At 48.7% G+C, this 20,791-nt stretch overlaps 1 protein-coding gene across 9 annotated transcripts in view; it reads left to right on the top strand.

The window, feature by feature from the left end:
• The window catches only part of TLK2 (tousled like kinase 2), a 57,923-nt gene that overhangs the window by 10,642 nt on the left and 26,490 nt on the right, over window positions 1-20,791 (top strand). For 7 of the 9 annotated variants that reach the window (XM_054176645.1, XM_054176644.1, XM_054176642.1 and 4 more), the window contains 8 exons: window positions 3,889-3,960; window positions 6,386-6,455; window positions 7,475-7,518; window positions 9,239-9,334; window positions 14,529-14,696; window positions 15,738-15,833; window positions 18,596-18,688; window positions 20,297-20,407. In XM_054176645.1, the coding sequence (XP_054032620.1) occupies window positions 3,889-3,960; window positions 6,386-6,455; window positions 7,475-7,518; window positions 9,239-9,334; window positions 14,529-14,696; window positions 15,738-15,833; window positions 18,596-18,688; window positions 20,297-20,407 (750 nt within the window). The remainder of the gene's footprint in view (window positions 1-3,888; window positions 3,961-6,385; window positions 6,456-7,474; window positions 7,519-9,238; window positions 9,335-14,528; window positions 14,697-15,737; window positions 15,834-18,595; window positions 18,689-20,296; window positions 20,408-20,791) is intronic. The other 2 variants (XM_054176649.1, XM_054176650.1) reach the window with 2 other exon arrangements.

Raw genomic sequence — 20,791 nt, 5'->3', positions numbered from 1 at the left:
AGGGGAGAGGGAATGGCTCAGAATTTGCCTAGAAAGAATTACTTGTGCATTTGCTCCCAGCATCAGTGCACACAGCAGTGAACTTGCTGGATTCTTCTAGGCCAAGAAGGCTAATGGCATCCTGGGCTGCATTAAGAGGATTGTGTCCAGCAGGTCAAGGTCCTCCTCCTCTACTCTGCACTGGTGAGGCCTTACCTGGAGTACTGCATCCTGTTCTGGGCTCTGCAGCTCTGGGAGGACAAAGAGCTGCTGGAGAGAGTCCAGCACAGGGCCACTGAGATGATTTGGGATTGGTACATCTAACATATGGGGAGATGCTGAGAGAGCTGGAGCTGGTTAGCCTGGAGAGAAGAGGTTGAGGAGGGATCTTAAGCTTACAAATATCTAAGGGTGTGGGTGTCAGGAAGATGGGGCCAGACTCTTCTCAGTGGCCCCCAGTGACAGGACAAGAAGTAATGGCTTAAACCTAAACATCAGAAGTTCCATCTGAACATGAGAAGGAACTTTGAGGATGACAGAGCACTGGAACAGGCTGCCCAGGGAGGTGGTGGAGACATTCAAGGCCTGTCTGGTCATGTTCTTGTGTGATCTGCTTTAGGTGGTCCTGCTCTGGCTGGAGGGTTGGACTCAATGATCTTCAGAGGTCCCTTCCAACAGCCCCCACCATCGTGTGATCTGACAAGCTGTTCTTCCCTGCTCCCATAACTGGGGAGTTCCTTTTCACCCTTTCTGCTGCTGTGTTGACTTCAGTTTTACAATTTTGTCAGTGTACTTCCTTAGAGGAACTTCTAAAGTGAAGGGAAAAGAGTTTTTATGCTCTTGAAGAACCTGTGATCAGATCTCAACTGCTCTTTTGTTGACACAAAAGATGGATTTGATTCCAACTGCTGGAGCTGTAAATGTCCCACACAGAGTTGTCAGTGCTGGTAGTTGTGGTACTGGAGTAAGAAAATGCAGTGGATTTTGTGTGAAGCTTCTCTCCAGCTGCTTTCATTCCATCACTTTACATTCAGATGCAAACAGAGGATTTTTTTTATGTACTGGAGAGAATCATAGAATCAGAGTGGTAGGGGTTGGAAGGGACCTTTAAGATGATCCAGTTCCAACCTCCCTGCTGTGGGCAGGGAGACCTTTCCCAGGACCAGGCTGCTCAAGGCCTTATCCATCCTGGCCTTGGATGCTTCCAGGGAGGGGGCATCTACTACCTCCCTGGGCAACCTGTTCCAGGGTCTCACCACCCTCACTCTAAAGAATTTCTTCCTAATCTGCAATTTGATTCTCCCCTCTTGCAGCTTAAATCCATGCCCTCTCATCCTGTCACTATAAGCTTATAAGGATGAACTTGTGTTCCTGCAAAAAAAAACAGAGACCTTTTAGGATCCTGTCTAACTACAGGAGGCCTCTTCAGTTTATTCCTGCAGGTGACCCTTGAATACAGGTCCATAGCTGAAGCATTGACCCATCCTAAGCCACTGACATGCCTGTTCAACCACAGTGTTCCTGAAAAGCTCCAGTGTGGTGTTGTGGGAGCAGCTGTTCCTGTCACTGGCTATCCATGTGCAAAATGGAGAAAGCAGGAGTTAAGCAAATGTGGAAACAATTCCCACTTCCATCTCCTTCAGCTGAGAACCACCCCCCCGCCCCCCAGCCTGTCCATCTGAGAGCAGCATGTGCTGATTTGTGGAGATGCCCCTGCACTCCCTGAAGCTTTCACACTCACACAGAAGGTTGATGTCTTGGATGTGCTGCTGGGAGCTGAGTTCAGGAGAGGAGGAAGTGGAGGATGGTAGAGGGACAGTATTTGTGCAGTTTATAAACAAGCTTTTTACATGGGTGGAAAGATTTAACAGTCTGTTGCCACTTGCCATAAGATACTGCTTGATCTTTTTTAATCAATAAGGCTTCCATGTGGGTGGAGCTAAGGTTGGTTTTGGCACTTCTCTCAAGTCCTCTTGGCCAAGGACTGAATGACCCAGAGTTCATAGATTCATAGAGTGGTTTGGGTTGGAAGAGACCTTAAAGATCATCCAGTTCCAACTCCCCTTGCCATGGGCAGGGGCACCTCCCACCAGCCCAGCTTGCTCAAGGCCTCATCCAGCCTGGCCTTGAACACCTGCAGGGAGGGGGCACCCACAACCTCTCTGGGCAGCCTATTCCAGAGTCTCACCACCCTCACTGTAAAGAATCTCTTTCTGATCTCCAGTCTGACTCTCCCCTCCTCAAGCTTCAGTCCGTTCCCTCTCATCCTATCACTGCCAGCCCCTGTAAGTTGGATCTGTAGGATTTGTGAGCCATCACCTTAGGGGGTGAGGAGCTTGTTGCTTCAAAAAGCAGCTGTTGTTGAGGTGAAATATCTTTCTGGCCTGGAGCTACTTGTGTGATGAGTTGAAGGGGCAATGCTGTGACTTAAAAGAGTATCATCTGTATATTTCTGCAAGTAATTTGCTTTTAAAAGGGGATGCTGACCATGTAGCTTCCTGAGCTGTTCAGGTGCTGCTCTGCTTTCTGTTGCAGCAGCTAAGCCTGGCCTTTCAGGAGAAACAAACTTGATAGTTAACATTCCCAGTGGAATGCAGAAGGTGAACAGAACTTCTCCGTTGTGTGGCTGCCTGCTTGCAAATTGGGCTTAGTAATAGGCAGGTTGTGTCACAGGTTTCATCTGCTGCCAGGATTTGTCTCATGAATGGGGAAGAGAGAACTGCTCCCCTCAAAAACCATCTCCTGTGGGATTTCTCTGTGGTATTAAGGCTTCTCCCCTAAGTCTTCTGCTCAAGCATAAAGTGAGGAATGAGGAAAGGCTGATTGGTGGGTGCAAAAAAAAACCCTCAGAGTGCTAAAATAGAAGGGATCTTTGGGAAAAGATGCTCACAGGTTATTAATGGAGAGGTGGCTTTATCATGTCATCCTTCCTGTTAATCCATTCCATCAGTGATTGTGAAGCTTGTTTTTTTTCCCCCCTATCTGTGTCAAATTTGTCTAGATTTCTTAAGTTAGATCTGGAGGAGGATACTTTTGTGTCAGAGCACTAGGCTACAACACAGCAACTTTGCATGATTCACTTTTCTTTCCTTTTAAAACCAGTTTTGAGGTAGGTTTAAAAACACCATTTGGGGGTTTGAAACTGCTTGGATGCATCAGAAGGCAGATGTGGAACCAGCAGAGCCTGCAGAGATGCAGGCAGAGTGTTGTAGGTACCTGGACACCGTTCTGGGCAGTCTCTTCCAGCCTCCTGGAATTTGTGCTTGAGCTTGGTAGGAGCAACTGCTGCCTTGCAAGGTCAGCCATGGGTGCATAAAACATCCTGGAGCACTGCTGGTAACACAGCTTTGACTTGTTCACAGTCTTAGTGTTAAAAAAAGCATTAAAAAAACCACACATTCATAGAAAAATCAGTGGTGCTGCCAGCATCTGATAACAGTAATAGCTGTCTTGCCAGATGGAAAATGCCTCTGAATTCTTAGCCCCCAGGGTCAAGCAGATGCTTGCCTGAAGAGCTGAGCTTGGAAGTATTTGCTGCTCATCAAATCAGAAGGTTTGTTTCTCAGACCCAGTTGTTTGGGATTTTTCTGCATGCTGCTGGAGCTGTTGTGTGGCTGTGGTTAAATACAGCAGGCAGGAGATGAATTGTTACAGAAATACCACTGCAGAGGCTGGCTCAGTTTGCTGAGGAAAGCCTGTCCAACTGGCAGGCCACCCTTCTGCCCTGCTCCAAGCAACTCCTGCAGGCTTTTAGTGCCCCACCAGGTGTCTGAGGGCTTGACCCCCTGGGTGCTGCTTGCATCCACATGACTTAGAGCAGGGTAGCTAGCCCTGAGATGCAATGTTTGCTAGGACCTCTCTGCTGTGGATGGAAGTTGTCTCTAACAGCCTTTGCTTGTTTTTCACTAGGGTCCACTAAATAGTGAGTCTTCCAACCAGAGCTTGTGCAGCGTGGGTTCTCTGAGTGATAAAGAATTGGAGGTAAGCAGGCACAAATCCTTGGGGTGATGGGATTTAAGGTAGACATGGTGGAACTCAGAGCACAGGAGGAGCTGTGTGAGTGGGTGACAGTGTGCTTTGGGGTGTGAAAGGGGCTAGGGGAAGTGTTCTGAGCTTAACCCTGCACTCTTTGGGCCATGCTGTGAAGCTCCTTGGCTCTTCACGCCCCTGACAGGGAAGTTCTCCCCAACCCCAAAATCACAGCATCCATAAAAGCTCAGTTTAGGAAGTTGGTTTTAGCTGCATTGTGATTGGTTTGCTGGGTTTGGATACAATTTGGGCCAAGCAGAAGGCCAGAAATCATTGGTGGCAAAGTGTCTTACCCAGCAGAGAGGAGAAATCTGCACAAGCCTTTAGAGAGCACTTTATGAATGGTGTGGGGAGGTGAGAATTGATGCTGTGGGATTAACCATTGCAAAACACTTTTTAAAGCAGCTGAGAGGAACTTTTGGAGTTGCATTTTTACATCAATTCCACACTCATTAAGTTAAAACCTCCCATTTAAATGCCTTTTTAGGCACTTAGAGAACTTCCCACACACTTCCCAGGTAAGTTTGGGATCATCTTTCCCTCTCTCCCCTGGCAGCACTGATAGGAAGCTGTCTTTTGAGAATGAAACACCTTCAGCTCCACACAAATATAGTTAATAATGGGAACCTGAGCCTTCATTCTTCTTCTCCTCCATGCATTTATTTGTGAGCTTGTGTGGAGTGATTTAAATTAACCCAGCTGACGTCACCCAGCCGACCATTCCTTGCTGCTTTTTCAGGCCTCACAGCTAATGTTGTGTGTAATTTTGGTTATGTAAGGGCCTGAATGGAAAACCAACTTGAACTGGATCTCATTAACACCCTTACAGTTCCATGGAGGCTGTAATGGAGCCTGTGGTGTTGCAGCCACGCCAGCGCTCTTCATGACTTGCTCTTCCCCGTGCGGCGAGGAGGCCGTGCCAGTGACTTCCACACATGCAGGAGCTGCTAGTCTCTATGGAGCTTTCAGTCCCCTCATTCTTCACCCCCCAAACAAAATGCTTTCTGGACACAATAGCAACCTTTGTCTTAACATCCTCTCCATCCTCTTACCAAACAATAACACGTTGGGGATTGCTTAGCTGGTAACGTGGGGCTGTAGATGTCCAGCATCCGCTAGGGAGACAGCCAGGGTTGGATTCTGGCTGTGTCAGCTTTACCTCCTTTAACAGGACATAAAGGAGAGGTTGATTTCACTGCTCACTCTCTGCAAGTTCTTTTGGCAGAGCTGTTCAAACTGGGTACTTTGGACTTTGATTTCCAGAGAGCATGAAACTTGGGTTTACCACAGGCTTTCTGGCCATGGCCTTCCCTCCCCCAGAGTTGTCTTTTGCATGCTGTGGTTTTCTTCCTGTCCCCAGGCTACAGTTTAGTGGTGGCTGCAGTGATTGTAAAGCCTATAGCTCAGAAATTATTTGGGACCCTTTGGGATAAGAGATGTTTTTAAACTGACGTTGGTGATGCAAATTACAAGATGTGTTTCTTGCCAGCAGCCACAGTAAGCTGCTTCTAGTGCAGTGCTTCCTGATGTTCCCAGCAGGTTTGCCCACATGAGTGACCCTGGTGACAGGGAAACCATCAGGCCAGGCTCTTCTCCACCCTTGCCCATCTAGGTTTGCTAGCCTTGTACACAGCCACTTGTGGAGGCTTCAAGCCTTCCCCCTGTGCCCTTTAGTGTGTCTGTGCATAAATATATTGCTGTCCACTGATGAGCTGCCCTCAGGTCTCTGATTGCTCACAGAAATGACAGATGCAGCTGACCTGTGGCTTTAATGAGAGCTGCATCCAGATGATTTACTGCCTCTGTGGCAGCTTTCTCCTGCCTGCCATCTTGGGGACTTCTGCCTTGCCTGAGTAAGGCTGCAGCTGTGCACCAGTGGGCAGGATGGTTCCTGTAGCCATCTGCAAAGGGCTTTGGGAAGAAGCACTCACTGCAGGAAAGAGGAATTGTCCTGGCAGACTGTGAGTAGCCACTGGGCTGCAAATTTGGGTGGCTGGGTTCAAACCTCTTGCCACGACTCCCCTTGTCCCAGTACTGCAAGCACTGTGAAACACTTCACTCAGGGTTTTTATCAGTGTTTGAGCTTGTTCTGCTAAGCATGTGAGGCAGCTGTGCAGTAGAAGCTGGCCTGCTGCAGCTGGAGAAGGATTACCCTCCTTCCTCGGGCTGTTCTCTCCCTTCTGCAGCACATCCATCAGGAGGTAGCAGCTATTTGAGAGCAGTTGTTTCTTTAAGTACCAGCGGTAGAACACAAACCCGGCACCAGGGCAGTGAAATGGCCACTGGGGGATATGGAGCAAGATTTGTTCTGCTTTGGTGTTTTCTTTAAGTCTTGGAATAACTGCAGAAATGTTAATTTTGAAGTATTGTTTAACAGACTCCTGAGAAAAAACAGAATGACCAGCGGAATAGGAAAAGGAAAGCAGAAGCTTATGAGACCAGCCAAGGTAATTCCTCCTCCTGACCCTGCTGCAGCATTGCTGAACGCTTGGTAGCACAGGCAGTGTCCTAGGAAACTAATGGCTCTCCTCAAGGGTGTGTCAGGCAGCTTGTTATGAACTCCTCCATGATGCTGTAGTTCTCTTCTGGGAGCCTTGTTATCCTCATTGGCAGGAAAATGCTCTTCTTCAAGCTGATTCCACACAAATGATTGTGTTTTTATGGGACAGGCTGTCCAGAGGCTTGAGATGGCTTCTGGGAAGTGGTGGTGTGGTCCCACCTCACTGCACATCCAGCAGCCAGCCTTCAAAATACAGGCTGTACTCTCTTCCTTGCTGTTTGAGATGTATGCCTGGCTTGGTTGAGTAAGTTCTCACCATAACAGAGGAAGAACAAGATGTGCTCCAGTGTAGTGCAGAGACTTAGAGCGCTAAGGAGAACCCAGCATGGCCAAGCTCAGATTCTCTGGCAAATGGGGAGAGGGGCAGCTTGCTTTTGTTCTTAGCGAGAGAGTAACCAGGGTTGTGTTGACAAAAGTGCTTTGATAATACTTAATGAGACAAAAGGGCTAAGTTTTAACGAGCTGATATTAATCCACCACTAATTATCTCTCTAACTCTTACAGAAGTGCCTGTGAGAGATCTAATACCCAGCCATTCACCTGAAGGCAGAGGATTCAAAGTACCCTTTGCTCTGTCCTTACCCGAAAGGAAAAGGTGGAGAAGCTGTGCCCCATTCAGCAGGGTTTAGTGTTTTCCGAGTACTTTAGCAAGTGCAAATGGTGTTTGATTGGATTTGACAGTGTTTGGAGCTGAGAGTTAATTGAATTGTCAACTGCAAACCCTCCCAGCGGCAGCAGCGGAGTTGTAACCCTGGGGCAGTCTTTTGTTATGCAGAAGCTTTTGTTGTGATAGGTGTTGCACCTTTCTACGGGGGAAAGGAGCCGTCAGAATACAGGAGAAGCTCTTTAGAGCGGCATCAGAACTTCTGTCCTCTTATCTTCTTCATCCTGTGTTTTCCTTCTTAGGAAAAGGCACTCCTAGAGGACATAAAATTAGTGATTATTTCGAGGTGAGTATCTTTACATTGTTCGAAGCATCTGCTTGAGCTGACACGATGGCAAATCTGGAGATGGGAGCCTGTGACAGCAGTTGCTGAGCCATCATTGGAGTCACTGATTGACGACGTTAACCTGATAGGCTCAAATCAGATTAGGTAGAGGATAGGCTTTGGGAGGTGATTTTAACATTAACACTTCCTTGAACAGTTGCTGAAGCAACTTTTAAAGTGAGCAGCCACAGAAGTAGAGGTTTGAGGGTGATTTTTCCTGCGGGACCTGGATGTCACACGAGGTTATCGCTGATATTTTGATAAGGGCCCGGTGCTGCCAAAGAGCCTGGCTGAAGAGCCTGGCTGATGGGAGTAAGAAGTTGTTTATAAGGTTCCCTCTTCAGAAAAGCTTGTTATGGGAGTCTGGCACCACATGAAAGACAGAGACCCCTCCCCAGAGCAGCGATGGACAGTCTGCAAATGAGTTCCCTAGGTCTGCACAATCCAGAGCTCCTGGCTTTCCTCTTGAGTATGTTCCTTGTTTGACTGAGTAACTTGGAGTCAGGAATTAAGAGCTTATTAGTGCTTACTTCTTTCCTGGCTACTGTGTTTTATCAGTGCTGCCCACTGGGTGGGCAGGAACCTCGGAACTCCTGCCTGCCTTGTCTGTCACAGTGACTGCAGAGACCCTTAAGTGAAGGTGTACATTTCTCAGCACCCCTGTGGTGCACAGTTAGATTGTTCTCCTGGTGGGGAGTGAGCTTCCTCATTCTCCAGTAAAGAGCTGATCTACATCCAAGTGTGCAAGTTAATATCCTTTTGTGTTGCAAAGGAAAATGCACTCAGTGTACATGTGAATGTCTGCTGGAAACAGAGCATGAATTGTAAAGGTTTTTCAACTTAGTTTATGTTCAGTTTGGTTAAGTGAATCCTTGTGGCCAAGAAGGCCAACAGCATCCTGGCCTGGACCAGCAACAGTGTAGCCTGCAAGACAAGGGCAGTGATTGTGCCCCTGTAGATGGCATTGCTGAGGCTACATCTTGAATGCTGGGTACAGTTTTGGGCTCCTGCAAGACAAGGGCAGTGATTGTGCCCCTGTACATGGCATTGCTGAGGCTACATCTTGAATGCTGGGTACAGTTTTGGGCTCCTCTCTCCAAGAAGGACATTGAGGGGCTGGAGCAGGTCCAGAGAAGGGCAATAAAGCTGGTGCAGGGTCTGGAGAATAGGGCTGGTGAGGAGCAGCTGAAGGAACTGGGGGTGTTCAGCCTAAAGAGAAGGAGGCTGAGGAGAGACCTTCTGGCTCTCTACAACTCCCTGAAAGTAAGTTGGAGTGAGGTGGGGGTTGGTCTCTTCTCCCAAGGAGCAAGTGATAGAGCAAGAGGAGATGGCCTCAAGTTGTTCCAGGGGAGGTTTAGGTTGGAAATGAGGAACAATTTCTTCATTGAAAGGTGTGGTTAAGCCTGGAGCAGGCTGCCCAGGGCAGTGATGGAATTGCCATCCCTGAAAGGGTTCCAAAAACTGTGTAGGTGTGGCACTTAGGGCACGGCTCAGAGGTGGACCTGGCGGCCTTGGGGCAGTGGTTGGGCTCGGGCTCGGGAGGGCTTTCCTAACCTCTTTGATTCTGTCAGGCTTCATTTTTAAGATGATCATGTCTCTCCTGTCTCTTGTTAAATTTGCTTCACACCCCCCCCTCCCCACTTGTGCAATTGCTGATGATCCAATGTGTTCCCTTGGCCAGTTTGCTGGGGGGAGCGGCCCAGGAACCAGCCCTGGCAGGAGCGTGCCGCCCGTCGCCAGGTCCTCGCCGCAGCACTCTCTATCCAACCCCTTGCCGGTAAGTCTCCCCCCCTGGGGCCACAGATGGTGGCATGGGATCCATGGGGTTGTGAAAAGCTCTGAACTTGTCTCCTTTCATTTAGCCTGGAGAAGAGCAGCCTGTGAGGGGATCTCTGTAATGGTTACAAATACCTGAGGAGTTGGGGACCAAGGGGCCAGGCTCTTCTCACTGGTGCCCAGTGATAGGTCAAGAGACAATGGACACAAGCTGCAGCACAGGAAGTTGCATCTTGGCATGAGGAGAAACTTCATGCTGTGAGGGTGCTGGAGCCCTGGAGCAGGCTGCTCAGAGAGGTTGTGGAATCTCCTTCTCCTACCTGGTGTGTTCCTGTGTGACCTGCCCTGGGTGATCCTGCTCTGGCAGGAGAGTTGGACTTGATGACCTCTGGAGGTCCCTTCCAATCCCTTCCATTCTGTGATTCTTGGTGAGCCAATTGGCTGCTTCTCTACTCAGCTCTGGTTGTTGACAATCTGAAACTGGGCTCTGCAGCAGAGCAGATGTCTAGGACCCTGTTACAGTGGCTGGTCCAGTTGGAGCTAACAGGAACCTTAAAGCATGCAGGATGGATATTTTAGCAAGGTACCTGTGGAACTGACATCTTAGTTATCTTGTGTTCCAGTGTAGCTTGTGATCTTCTCTGAATTAGGAGCATGTTGTGTGCTTGCTTAGCACTGCTACAAGGAGATTCCCATCCTAGGCTGTTTCAAGAGCATGGCCAGCAGGGCAGGAGAGGGATTCTTCCCCTTTACTCTGCTCTTGTGAGACCCCACCTCAAATACTGTGTCCAGTTGTGGTGTCCCCAGTATAAGGAGGACACAGAGCTGTTGGTGTGAGTTCAGAGGAGAGCCACAAAGATGATCCAAGGGCTGGAGCACCTCTGCTGTGAGGACAGGCTGAGGGAGCTGGGGGTGTTCAGCCTGGACAAGAGAAGATTCTGTGGGGACCTTAGAGCTGCTTTCTGATACCTGAAGGGATCCTACAGGAAAGATGCAGAGGAACTTTTCATGAAGTGACAGGACAAGGGGGGAATGGTTTGAAGCTGAGGCAGAGCAGGGTTAGACTGGATCTTAGAAGAAAGCTCTTCACTATGAGGGTGGTGAGACTCTGGAGTAGGCTGCCCAGGGAGGCTGTGTGGGGGTGTTCAAGGCCTTGAGCAGCTGAGTCTGGTTGTGAGGTGTTCCTGCCCATGGTGGGGAGGTTGGAGTGGATGATCTCTGAGGTCCCTTCCAACCTGAGCCATTCTGTGATCTTGAGTGGACCCTGGCTCTGCTGAAACACCTCTGTGCCCTCATTATGTTGGGAAGGCCTTTTCCTTCTGCTCACATGTGACTGGTCAGGAGCCTTAGCAAAGCTTGCAGAGCTGTGTGTATCCTGCACATCTGTTGCTCTTCTTTGTTACATAATTCCATTTTGCTGTGGCAGCACCTTCTGCAAGATCTGAATGTGAAGAAATAACCAGGGTGTTTAAGCTATTTTAGCACAGAGCAGCTAAAGCCTTTTCCTTCAACCAGCAAAGCAATATTCAGGGGCTCTAGAAGCTGATCTCTGGTTCTGCCTGTTGCCTGGGCCTCTCTTGACAAAATTTCAGCCTTTGTTGAATGTCACAGAGGTAGAGAGCATGGTGGGAGAGGTTAGCATTCCAAATGCAAAGCCTTTACTGATTACATGATTGTGCAGAGACCTTTGCACAGTCCATGAATGTGTACTGAGCTAAATCCCCACCCCAAGTGCACTGCTCAGAGCTCAGGAGGTGGTGGTGGATTTCAGAAGGTTTGTAATGCTGCTTCAGGGGAGAGCTTCAGGCCTGCTTTTAGATACACTTAGTGTTAATTGAATGGCCCTCTCCTGGCTCACATTAATTCACTGATACATCTCTGTAAAGAGGACTTAATAGAGCAAATAGTAGCTCTGAGTGATGCAGGCCACAGAATCACAGAATGCATGGGGTTGGAAGGGGGAGCCTCAAAGGGCATCTGACCAACGCCCCTGCTGTCAGCAGGGACATCTCCAACCAGATCAGGCTGCCTAGGGCCACACCAAGTCTGACCTTGAATGTCTCCAGGGACTGGGCCTCAACCTCATCCCTGGGCAGCCTGTTCCAGTATTTCACTGCCCTCCTTGTGCAGAACTTCCTACTGATGTCCAACCTGAATCTCCCCTGCTCCAGTTTCAAACCATTGCCCCTTGTCCTGTCACCACCAACCCTCCTAAACAGTCCCTCCCCAGTTTTCTGTAGGTCCCCTTCAGATGTTGCACTGCAGATGTGTGAAGTGTTAGGGCCAGTTCTTTACTTCAACAGCTGAGATGCCCTCCAGGTGTTGAGAAGGGGGCAAGTGGATTCTTCTTTTGGTTTTCTTCTCCACTTGTATGCCTTGAGTAGGCAGAAGTCTGAGCAGAGTATTCCTCATGTGGCTAATATTGATGGTCCAGGTAGTTTCAGCTTGGCCAGTTTGTCTTTCTCCTTCCACAGCTGCTCTTTGTGCTTCTTATCTTCTGTTCCTTACTCTTGCAGCTCAGCCTGTAATGTTTGATTATTCATAGCAAAACATTGTCTGCACTTGCAAGATCTGTTCTCTTCTTCCAAACTGAATATCAACAGTTTGAGCTAAGCTTAGGGGGGAAAAAAAAAACAGGAGGAGGAGTGAAAATTGGAGAAGATTGAGTATCTTCCCCATTACAGATGTCACTGTGGTTTAGGAAGAGAGCAGAGTGTTAAAATGTCTTTCACAGTGAGACAGACCTCCTCCAAACCTGTGAGTTAATCTGTGCTGGATAATTCTCTGCAATCAGAACTTGGGGAGGAACTGTAATGGCTGCAGGATGTTGCTGCTTGTCTCCAAATCTCCTGACTGCTTTCAATTGCCTGCCTGCTCCTGTGAGCAGAAGAATGGTCTGCAGCTCCTCAGACTCTTGCAAGTTTGCTCTCATTCTTTTGGGGCAGAAAGTTACACTCTTGGCATTTGCACTGTTAGCCAGAAAATTGCTTCAGGTTGCAGTGTAGGTTTTTAAGACAAACTGAAGCCTGACCTGACTGTTTGCTTTCCATGTGGCATGTGCCTGGCCTGGACTTAACAGCTGGGAAGGACTTGGATGGTTATTACCCAATACTGCCAAGTTTTAGCAATGATGGGCTGGCTTTTGAAGTGAGGCAATGAGGTTCTGAGTGCTGTAATCAATGTAGCTCAGCTGATTCTTGTTCTGACTGAGCCCAGTTCCTGTATTACAGCTAGAGAATGAAGGGAGATGGCCCTTCAGAGGTGTCCTGCATCTTTGACAGATGGTGGAAATGTGTTAGCACTCTGCTTGCCTTGCAGGATATTGGTCCCAATTGGACCTCACTTGGAATAATGCATCCAGCTCTGGGCTCCCCAGTTCAAGATGGACAGAGATCTACTTGAGAGAGTCCAACAGAGGCTACAAGGATGGTTAAGGGACTGGAGCACTGCCTTATGAGGGAAGGCTGAGAGCCCTGGGGCTGTTTAGTCTGGAGAGAAGACTGAGAGGGGATCTGATCAATGTCAATCAATATATGAGGGCTGGGGGTCAGGGAGGAAGGAGCAGGGACAGCCTCTGCTCACTTGTGCCCTGTGGTAGGACAAGGGGCAGTGGATGGAAACTCCAGCACAGGAGGTTCCACCTCAACATGAGGAAGAACTTCTTTACTGCAAGGGTCCCAGAGCCCTGGAGCAGGCTGCCCAGAGAGGTTGTGGAGTTTCCTTCTCTGGAGCCTTTCAAGCCCCATCTGGATGTGTTCCTGTGTGACCCACACTGGATTCTGTGGCCCTGCTCTAGCAGCAGGGTTGGACTGGAAGATCTCCAGAGGCGCCTTCCAACCCCTAACACCCTGTGATCCAAATCCTGACAGGAATGAGCTTACCATGACATGCTGGGTCCTAGACATGGTTAAGTTGTTGACATTTAGCAGTTGTGAGTCAGTTTCTGTCGCCAGCTGATCGTGACATGAGCTGTTTGAAAATGAAACCTGCACAAACCCCAAGGGAGGTGCTGGAGTCCCCATCCCTGGAGGTGCTCAAGAAACCTGTGGCCATGGCACCTGGGGGACATGGCTTAGTGGCTGTGCTGGGTTGATGGTTGGACTGGATGACCTCAGAGCTCTTTTCCAACACAAACAATTCCATGATTCTATAAGCAGGATCATTTTAAAGGCATTGACCAAAACCACAATGCTCCAAGCTCATTTTTTTGTTTGGCTCTCCAGCCTGTTTTGCCCCAACGAAATCCATGGGTTTGCCAAGGCAGGGGGGTGCTAACTGACAGGAAATTCTGTCCTCTGTGTGTTCATTTGGTATTTTGGTGGTTGCTTGTCATTTTTAATCATTAATTCCATGCATTTTTTGCCGTCTGCCATCAAAACAATCACTCCGGGAATCACAGAATCACCAAGGTTGGAAGAGACCTCAGAGATCACCAAGTCCAACCTGGCACCACAGACCTCATGACTAAACCATGGCACCAAGTGCCACATCCAATCCCCTCTTGAACACCTCCAGGGATGGGGACTCCACCACCTCCCTGGGCAGGGCATTCCAATAGCCAACAACTCTCTCTGGGAACAACTTTCTCCTCACTTCCAGCCTGTACTTCCTGTGGCACAGCTTGAGACTGTGTCCTCTTGTTCTGGTGCTGGTTGCTAGAGAGAAGAGACCAACCCCCTTCTGGCTACAACCACCCTGCAGGGAGTTGGAGAGAGCAAGAAGGTCTCTCCTGAGCCTCCTCTTCTCCAGGCTGAAACAACCTCAGCTCCCTCAGCCTCTCCTCCCAGGGCTGTGCTCCAGACCCCTCCCCAGCCTCGTTGCCCTTCTCTGAACACATTCAAGTGTCTCAATGTCCTTCTTAAACTGAGGAGCCCAGAACTGGACACAGGACTCAAGGTGTGGCCTCAGCAGTGCAGAGTACAGGGGCACAATGGCTTCCCTGCTCCTGCTGGCCACACTATTCTTGATGCATGCCAGGATGCCCTCGGCCTTCTTGGCCACCTCTTGTTGAGTTATCGGATCCCTCGCCGTTTGCCGCCGGCCCATTCCTGAGCTGCTGCTTCACTGACAACAGTTTTGGCAGAGTCAGAGAATCCTGTTATTTTATTCTTTTTTCCTATTTCATTTTTTTATATATATATATATGAGGGGGAAATAAAGAAGGTTGACTGTGTGTTTTTCTGCCTGTGTTACAGCGGCGAGTGGAGCAGCCGCTCTATGGGGTAGACGGCAGCACAGCCAAGGAGGCGCAGGAGGAACACTCTGCTCTGCCAACCCTGATGTCGGTGATGCTGGCGAAGCAGCGGCTAGAGAATGAGCAGCTGGCCCAGAGGGGAGGTGGCCTCTGCTTTACTTTTGTCTCGGTGAGCAGCTCGCAGGAAGCTTGCGGCCCGGAGGGATGTTGGCTAGTTGAGGGCTGGGGGATTTGGAAGCCGGTCGGCAGGTGGGGCGCGGCCTGCTTCGGTGGTGACCCGCTCTGACGGCTTCTGGTAAGTTCATGAGGATGTGGAGCTGCTGGAAGTGGGTTCCAGAGGAGGCCACAAAGATGATCAGAGGGCTGGAGAACCTTCCCTGTGGGTGCGGGCTGAGGGAGTTGAGGCTGTTCAGCCTAGAGAAGAGAAGGCTTCAGAGATACCTTTGAGCAGCCTTCCAGTGCTTGAAGGGGGCTGCAGGAGAGCTGGGAAGGGACTTTGGACAAGGGCTTGTAGTGATAGGATGAGAGGGAATGGATTGAAGCTTGAGGAGGGGAGACTGAGACCGGAGATTAGGAAGAATCTCTTTACAGTGGGGGTGGTGAGACAGTGGAACAGGTTGCCCAGGGAGGTTGTGGATTCCCTCTCCCTGGAGGTATTCAGGGCTAGGTTAGATGAGGTCTTGAGCAACCTGGGCTGGTGGGAAGTGTCCCTGCCCATGGCAGGGAAGTTGGAGCTTCCCTGGTCCAACCCAAACCATTGTATGAGTCTATGGATCTTCCTTGTGAAGAGTTCTAAATCCTGGGCTTTGCATGTTAGCTTAAAACTCATGTTGTCTTATTAATGGCTCAGAACCTTCTGAAGATCAAAATAACAGCATCTGAGAGGCTAATCTGATAGATGGGGGGGTGGGGGGGGAAGGACAAAAGAATGAAGTCTGGTCTTGCTGTGAGAAGTGTTTGTTTTGGCCTGGCTTGCTCTCAGCTGACATGAGTTATGTTAGGCTTTTAAAAGCTTTTGTCTTTCAGCAGGTTGGGCCAGGCTTCCTGAAAGAAACTGACTCTCTTGTTTTACTGCACTAAATCTCTAGAGAATTCTTAAACCTGAACAGGAAAGTTTGGTGCCCAGGCCAGGCTGCCCCTGGCTGTGAAGATCAGCGTTATCTGCACAGGCACAAGTGGAATATAACCATGCACTGACTTTCTTTTCCAGGCCCAGCAAGGCAGCCCATCTTCTACTGGATCAGGGAACACTGAGCATTCCTGCACTTCCCAAAAACAGATTTCCATCCAGCACAAACAGTCCCAGGTATAACTTGATGATCCATGTCTTGGGTATGAGATTGAAGCTTGATGCAGCTTGTCTTCCATGCCAGGGTAGTAGACAAAATGCTTCCAGTGAGCAGATCGAGTAGTCCCAACTCGGTGTGGATGGAAGTGGATGGCTCTGAACAGCCCTTAGCCTGTAAAGGATGCTTGCAGTTGCTGCCCAGTCCTGAGGCTTTTCTGTGTCAATACAGCCATGTGAATGTGCTGAGGAGAGGAACACCTTAGCTGTCTGCTGCAGTTCTGGTGTGTCCTCAGTTCTTCATCTTGAAGATGTGAAGCAGCGCTGAGTGACAGCTGTGAATGCCTCTGCTCCAGCCCTGCTGCATCCACACTGCTAACAGCACAAATACCTACAGTCCAGCTGCAAGTGCTTTCACCTCTGCACCCATGGAATAGTTTGTCCTGTCAAGGTGGAGTGTGATGTGTTCCTCTTCACTGACCTGGACTCCAGAAGAGGAATAGCTCTTCTGACTCTGCTGCTGTCTTTTCAGTGCCTTCTCAGTTCAGGTTCTTCTGTGGCTTTTATGGCAAGATTTACTTTTAGCTGTGTCATCTTCTTCTGTTGCTTACAAGGATGTTCAGCTTTATCTGCAATGCTTGTTTCTTCTCCATGCCTGCTTTTAGTTGTCTTTTCCTCTCTGATTTCTCTGTGACTGACTCTTCCCTTGAGTGGTTTTGAAACGATCAGTTTTGTGTCAATCATTTTCTCCCATCAGTCTGTGTCAGAGATGATTTTATTGCTGGGGGAAGTTCATTCTCCATTTCCCCAGCAGGTGGTACAAATTCTTTGTGCATGAAGAACAGCAATTCTACCTCTGGGGATACTTAAATCTCTGAGCTCTGCTGTCAGGAGGGTCACATCTGTTGTCTGTGTTGTTCAAATACCGGTCTGTGAAGATTTCTTGCTAGTGCATGGAGAATTCTTGGGCAGGAGTGATGCCATAACCTGCCAGAGAGAACTTCCACATTGCAGTCCTTGCTCTCCCAGCACCAGTGCTGAGAATAGTGGTCCTTCCTGGAGTGAGCAAGATGGTTTTGTTCTCTCCTGTGCTTTGCATGCCCACGGGGTGCATCTTAAAGTGTAACACATTTTCTGCCAGCGTTCAGCTTCATGGTGGTCTCCAGAGGTCTAGATGGAGCCCAGGCTTAAGGCAAAGAATCCAGGAAGATGCTTGACTAGTGTGATGAGGACACTTATGTATTCTTGGTTTTTCCCTTTCAAACCTGTTTGGGGTTGATAAGGTTAAAAGAAAACAATATGAAACAAACAAAACCCACCCACCACCACCAGGAAACCAACCAAAAACCCACCACAACAAGAAGACAGACCAAATCTTTCAGTGGTTTCCAGTTTGAATCACTTCTGGCAGTGCCAGAAGCAAGTCAAGTGTCAGCAGGATTTTTCTCAGTGTTTGCAGTCAGTGCTGGGGCCCTCCAGGTGCTCTGAGGCAAGGCTCTGAGTTGTCATGAAGTCAGGAGCATGCATCCTGAACTGTGACTTCATCTGGCAGTGCAAGCATGTCAGTGCACTTGGCAAAAGGATGTAACAGTCACTGGAGAACCTTCCTGCTGCTTGGCTGAGCAGCTGCAGCCTTCACGTTGCCTTCAGTGACAGAAACTTGTTTCTCATGCAGCAGTGAGGTGACCTGCCCAGCCCTCCCCTTTGTCTTTTGGGCTTTAGGCTCACCTTGCTTGGTGTGCAGAGCTGGCAGGTGCTCTTTGTGATCATTCCCATACTGCACACAGGTAGAGAAGCAACTGTCAGCCAGGTTTCTCTCTTACTGCATGCTGCTGGCTTCCAGGCAAGCCTGGGGAATGGTTATGCTAAAAACTCCACAGGTAAGTCTCTGCCAACTCTTTTCAGAACCAGGATAGCCACTTGCCAGCCAGATACCTGACTTCTCTCTATGGAGAGAGATTTCCACTGGCTGCTCTAGGTGCTGCCTTCATGTAGACACTGACTTCTTCCCCTTTTCTTCCTCTCTGTTAATGAGAATGCTGAGCTGGAATTACTCCTCCTGCTAGAGAATAGAGTACCTGTCCTTTGTCTTCTGTTCCTGGGCATAGCTCTCACTTTACTGCTGAAGGTATTTGAGATGTGCTGCACCTCATAAAACTTTCTAAATAGGATTCACTCAGGAACTATAAAGCTTAGCAGGTACTAATGCATCAGTTTGTCATGAACCATGGCTTGTGCCTGATACTTGATATTCCTGCTGTCAGTCTCTTATAATACTTTGGAATGAAGACCTGTGTTTTCTGTCAAGACCACCTTAGAACCTACAGGTATTGTCTTTTATCTAGCAGGTGGTTGTCTGCAGCCATGAAAGCTCTCATAAATTTGAGATTCCAGCTGAGGCTTGGAATTTGCTGCATTATTCTTAAGCCTTTTTCTCCTGTGTGGGCTATGTCACACTGCAGGACAGTGAATGTCAGAGGCCACCAAGGAGTGGGCAGAGCTCAGCTATAGAACCTACATTTGCAGGACGCAGAGGACATTGTAGCCCTTTGCTTGTGACAAGTCTGTGTTCTCCAGAGCAGCTTTGTGCTTGCTGTGCTGGAGGAGCTCACTGTGGAGTGAGAAAGTGAAGAATGGAGGAAGTTCTTCCCCTGACTGGTAGGATTCAGGGGGTCAGTTCCTTCTTAGACCAGCTGTTAGGTCAGAGGGGCTTACACTGTGCTGACTGTGAAATAACCAGCTGGTTTTCTTACATGCCATTTGTTGTGATTTTCCCCCTGCAGTCTGACCTCACAATGGAAAAAATATCTGCACTAGAAAACAGCAAGAACTCTGACTTGGAGAAGAAGGAGGGGAGGATAGATGACTTATTAAGAGTAAGTATTAAAAGTGGGACAAGTCTGCTAAAAGCTGCTATTTAAAGACACCTGAAACATGTGTGCCAGCTAGGCTGCAGAGCAGGATCTTGTGTGCCATTTGTAGAGCCAACACTTGCAAGGTAAAACAAATCCACTCACCCCTGAAAGGTAATTGCCTGGCTTGCAGGTACTCTGGGCCTGCTTGGCTCCACAGGCAGCGTGGCACTGACTGTGTGGCTGTGCAGTGCAGAGTTGTGGTAGCTCAGGGTTTGTGTCCTCAGCACTGTTCTTGGCCTTTCTTTGATCTGTTGCACACTTTTTGTTTGCACACTCTTTTTGGTGCACACTTTATTTTGCTAGCTAACCTAATGTGTTTCTCTTGAGAATGAGTCCCTCTGAGTAGTGAGGAGCTGACTCTGCTCTGTCACTGACATGCTCAGTAGCCTCTCAGTGGCCTGGGAGGGTGTGTTGCAAAATGTTCATTCATGAGTCATGGTGAGACGCTGGAACAGGTTGCCCAGGGAGGTGGTGGAAGCCCCCATCCCTGGAATGAATGTTTTAAGGCCAGGCTGGATGTGGCTCTGGGCAACCTGATGTAGTGTGAGGTGTCCCTGCCCATGGCACAGGGGATGTTGCAACCGGATGATCTTTGAGGTCCCTTCCAACCCTGACAATTCTGTGACGTGTCTAGAGGTGAGGAGAATGTCTTTAGGTCAAACCTAAAGAATAAAGCTTCTCTTCACCCACTGATGTTCTTCAGTAGAAGATAAATAACTTTAAATCAAAGATGCCTTAATGGAGGAGTTGTGAGTGATGAAGCTTTCATCAGCTGGAGAGGTACCTCTTGTGCTGGAAAGGATTAGAAAACATTAAAGGGAGAAGAGGGAAAGCTCTCTGTGTTTGTGTCTGGTCTCAGCACCTAAAAGAGCTAAGACAAGCTTGCAGAGAGACACAGAGATGTGGGCTTGCAGGAAACAATCTGTGAAGCAGGAAATAGATGTCTTTCTTCCTTTTACCATTTGCTGTTTGATCAGAAAGCAGGCTGCTGGTTGGAAGGGAGGTGGCTGAATGAACTTGTCATCAGTGCAAACGGTGGCACATCAAATCCTGCTGTACTCTGTGGTGGTGGTGGTAAAAGCAGCAGCTGCTGCTGGGAGCAGTCTGTGTGGTGGGGCTGCTGGATAGTAACTGGAACAAGAATCTAATTGAAAGTGCAAAGGGAGTTCCCCATCCTTTTCCTCTGCCAGTATTGTGGCTGCGGAGGGAGGATAGTCCAGGGGTGACAAAGCTATTTTGAGATGTAATAACGTGGCAAGGTCTTAAATGCTTGAAAAACCAACCCAAAAAAAATTAACTAAATTCCCTGTGCCTATGTTCAGTTCCTTAGATGTAAAGCAGGATGGAGGCACTTCCCTGTCCCGGAGAGGTACTAAGATTTGAGTGGGTTGTAAAGTGAAGAGCTTGGCTTAGATGTTTTGAGAGGAACCTGGTCTCTCTTCTTTTGTTTCTTTTGATCCTGCTGGCTTGCTTTCTTTAATGCTGGAGAAACTTCTTCCTAGGTGATGCTTAAGTTTGCCTCTTGGAGTGGCTTAAAGTCAAAAGCTTTTCTTCTCTGTTTGCTTTTAGGCCAACTGCGATTTGAGGCGGCAGATAGATGAGCAGCAGAAGATGCTGGAGAAGTACAAGGAGCGGTTGAATAGATGTGTAACAATGAGCAAGAAGCTTCTCATAGAGAAGGTGAGCACTTGCAGTCCTGGTTCATGGCCTTGAAAACTCCTCAGGCTTCTTTCTAAGCAGTGAAAACCTGCTCCTATGGTTCTAGTGACGAAAAGCAACCGGAATTCTGTCTTGAATGATTTCTCTGCAAGCGGGAAGGGAATCCTAAGGCTGAAGGTCATAGATTGCATTGAGTTGGAAGGGACCCTCAAAGGGCATCTTATCCAACCCCACTGCAGTCAGCAGGAACACCTCCAACTAGATCAGGCTGCCCAGGGCCACATCAGGTCTGATCTTGAGTGTCTTCAGGGACTGGGCCTCAATTGCATTTCTGGGCAGCCTGTTCCAGTGTCTCACCATCCTCTTTGTAAAGAACTTCCTCCTGATGTCCAGCCTCCCCTGCTC

This window comes from Dryobates pubescens, chromosome 36 (assembly GCF_014839835.1).
Source record: "Dryobates pubescens isolate bDryPub1 chromosome 36, bDryPub1.pri, whole genome shotgun sequence".
In the NCBI taxonomy this organism is placed as follows: domain Eukaryota; kingdom Metazoa; phylum Chordata; class Aves; order Piciformes; family Picidae; genus Dryobates; species Dryobates pubescens.
Note: the sequence above shows the minus strand (reverse complement) of the source record. Positions and strands in the feature narration are given on the sequence as shown.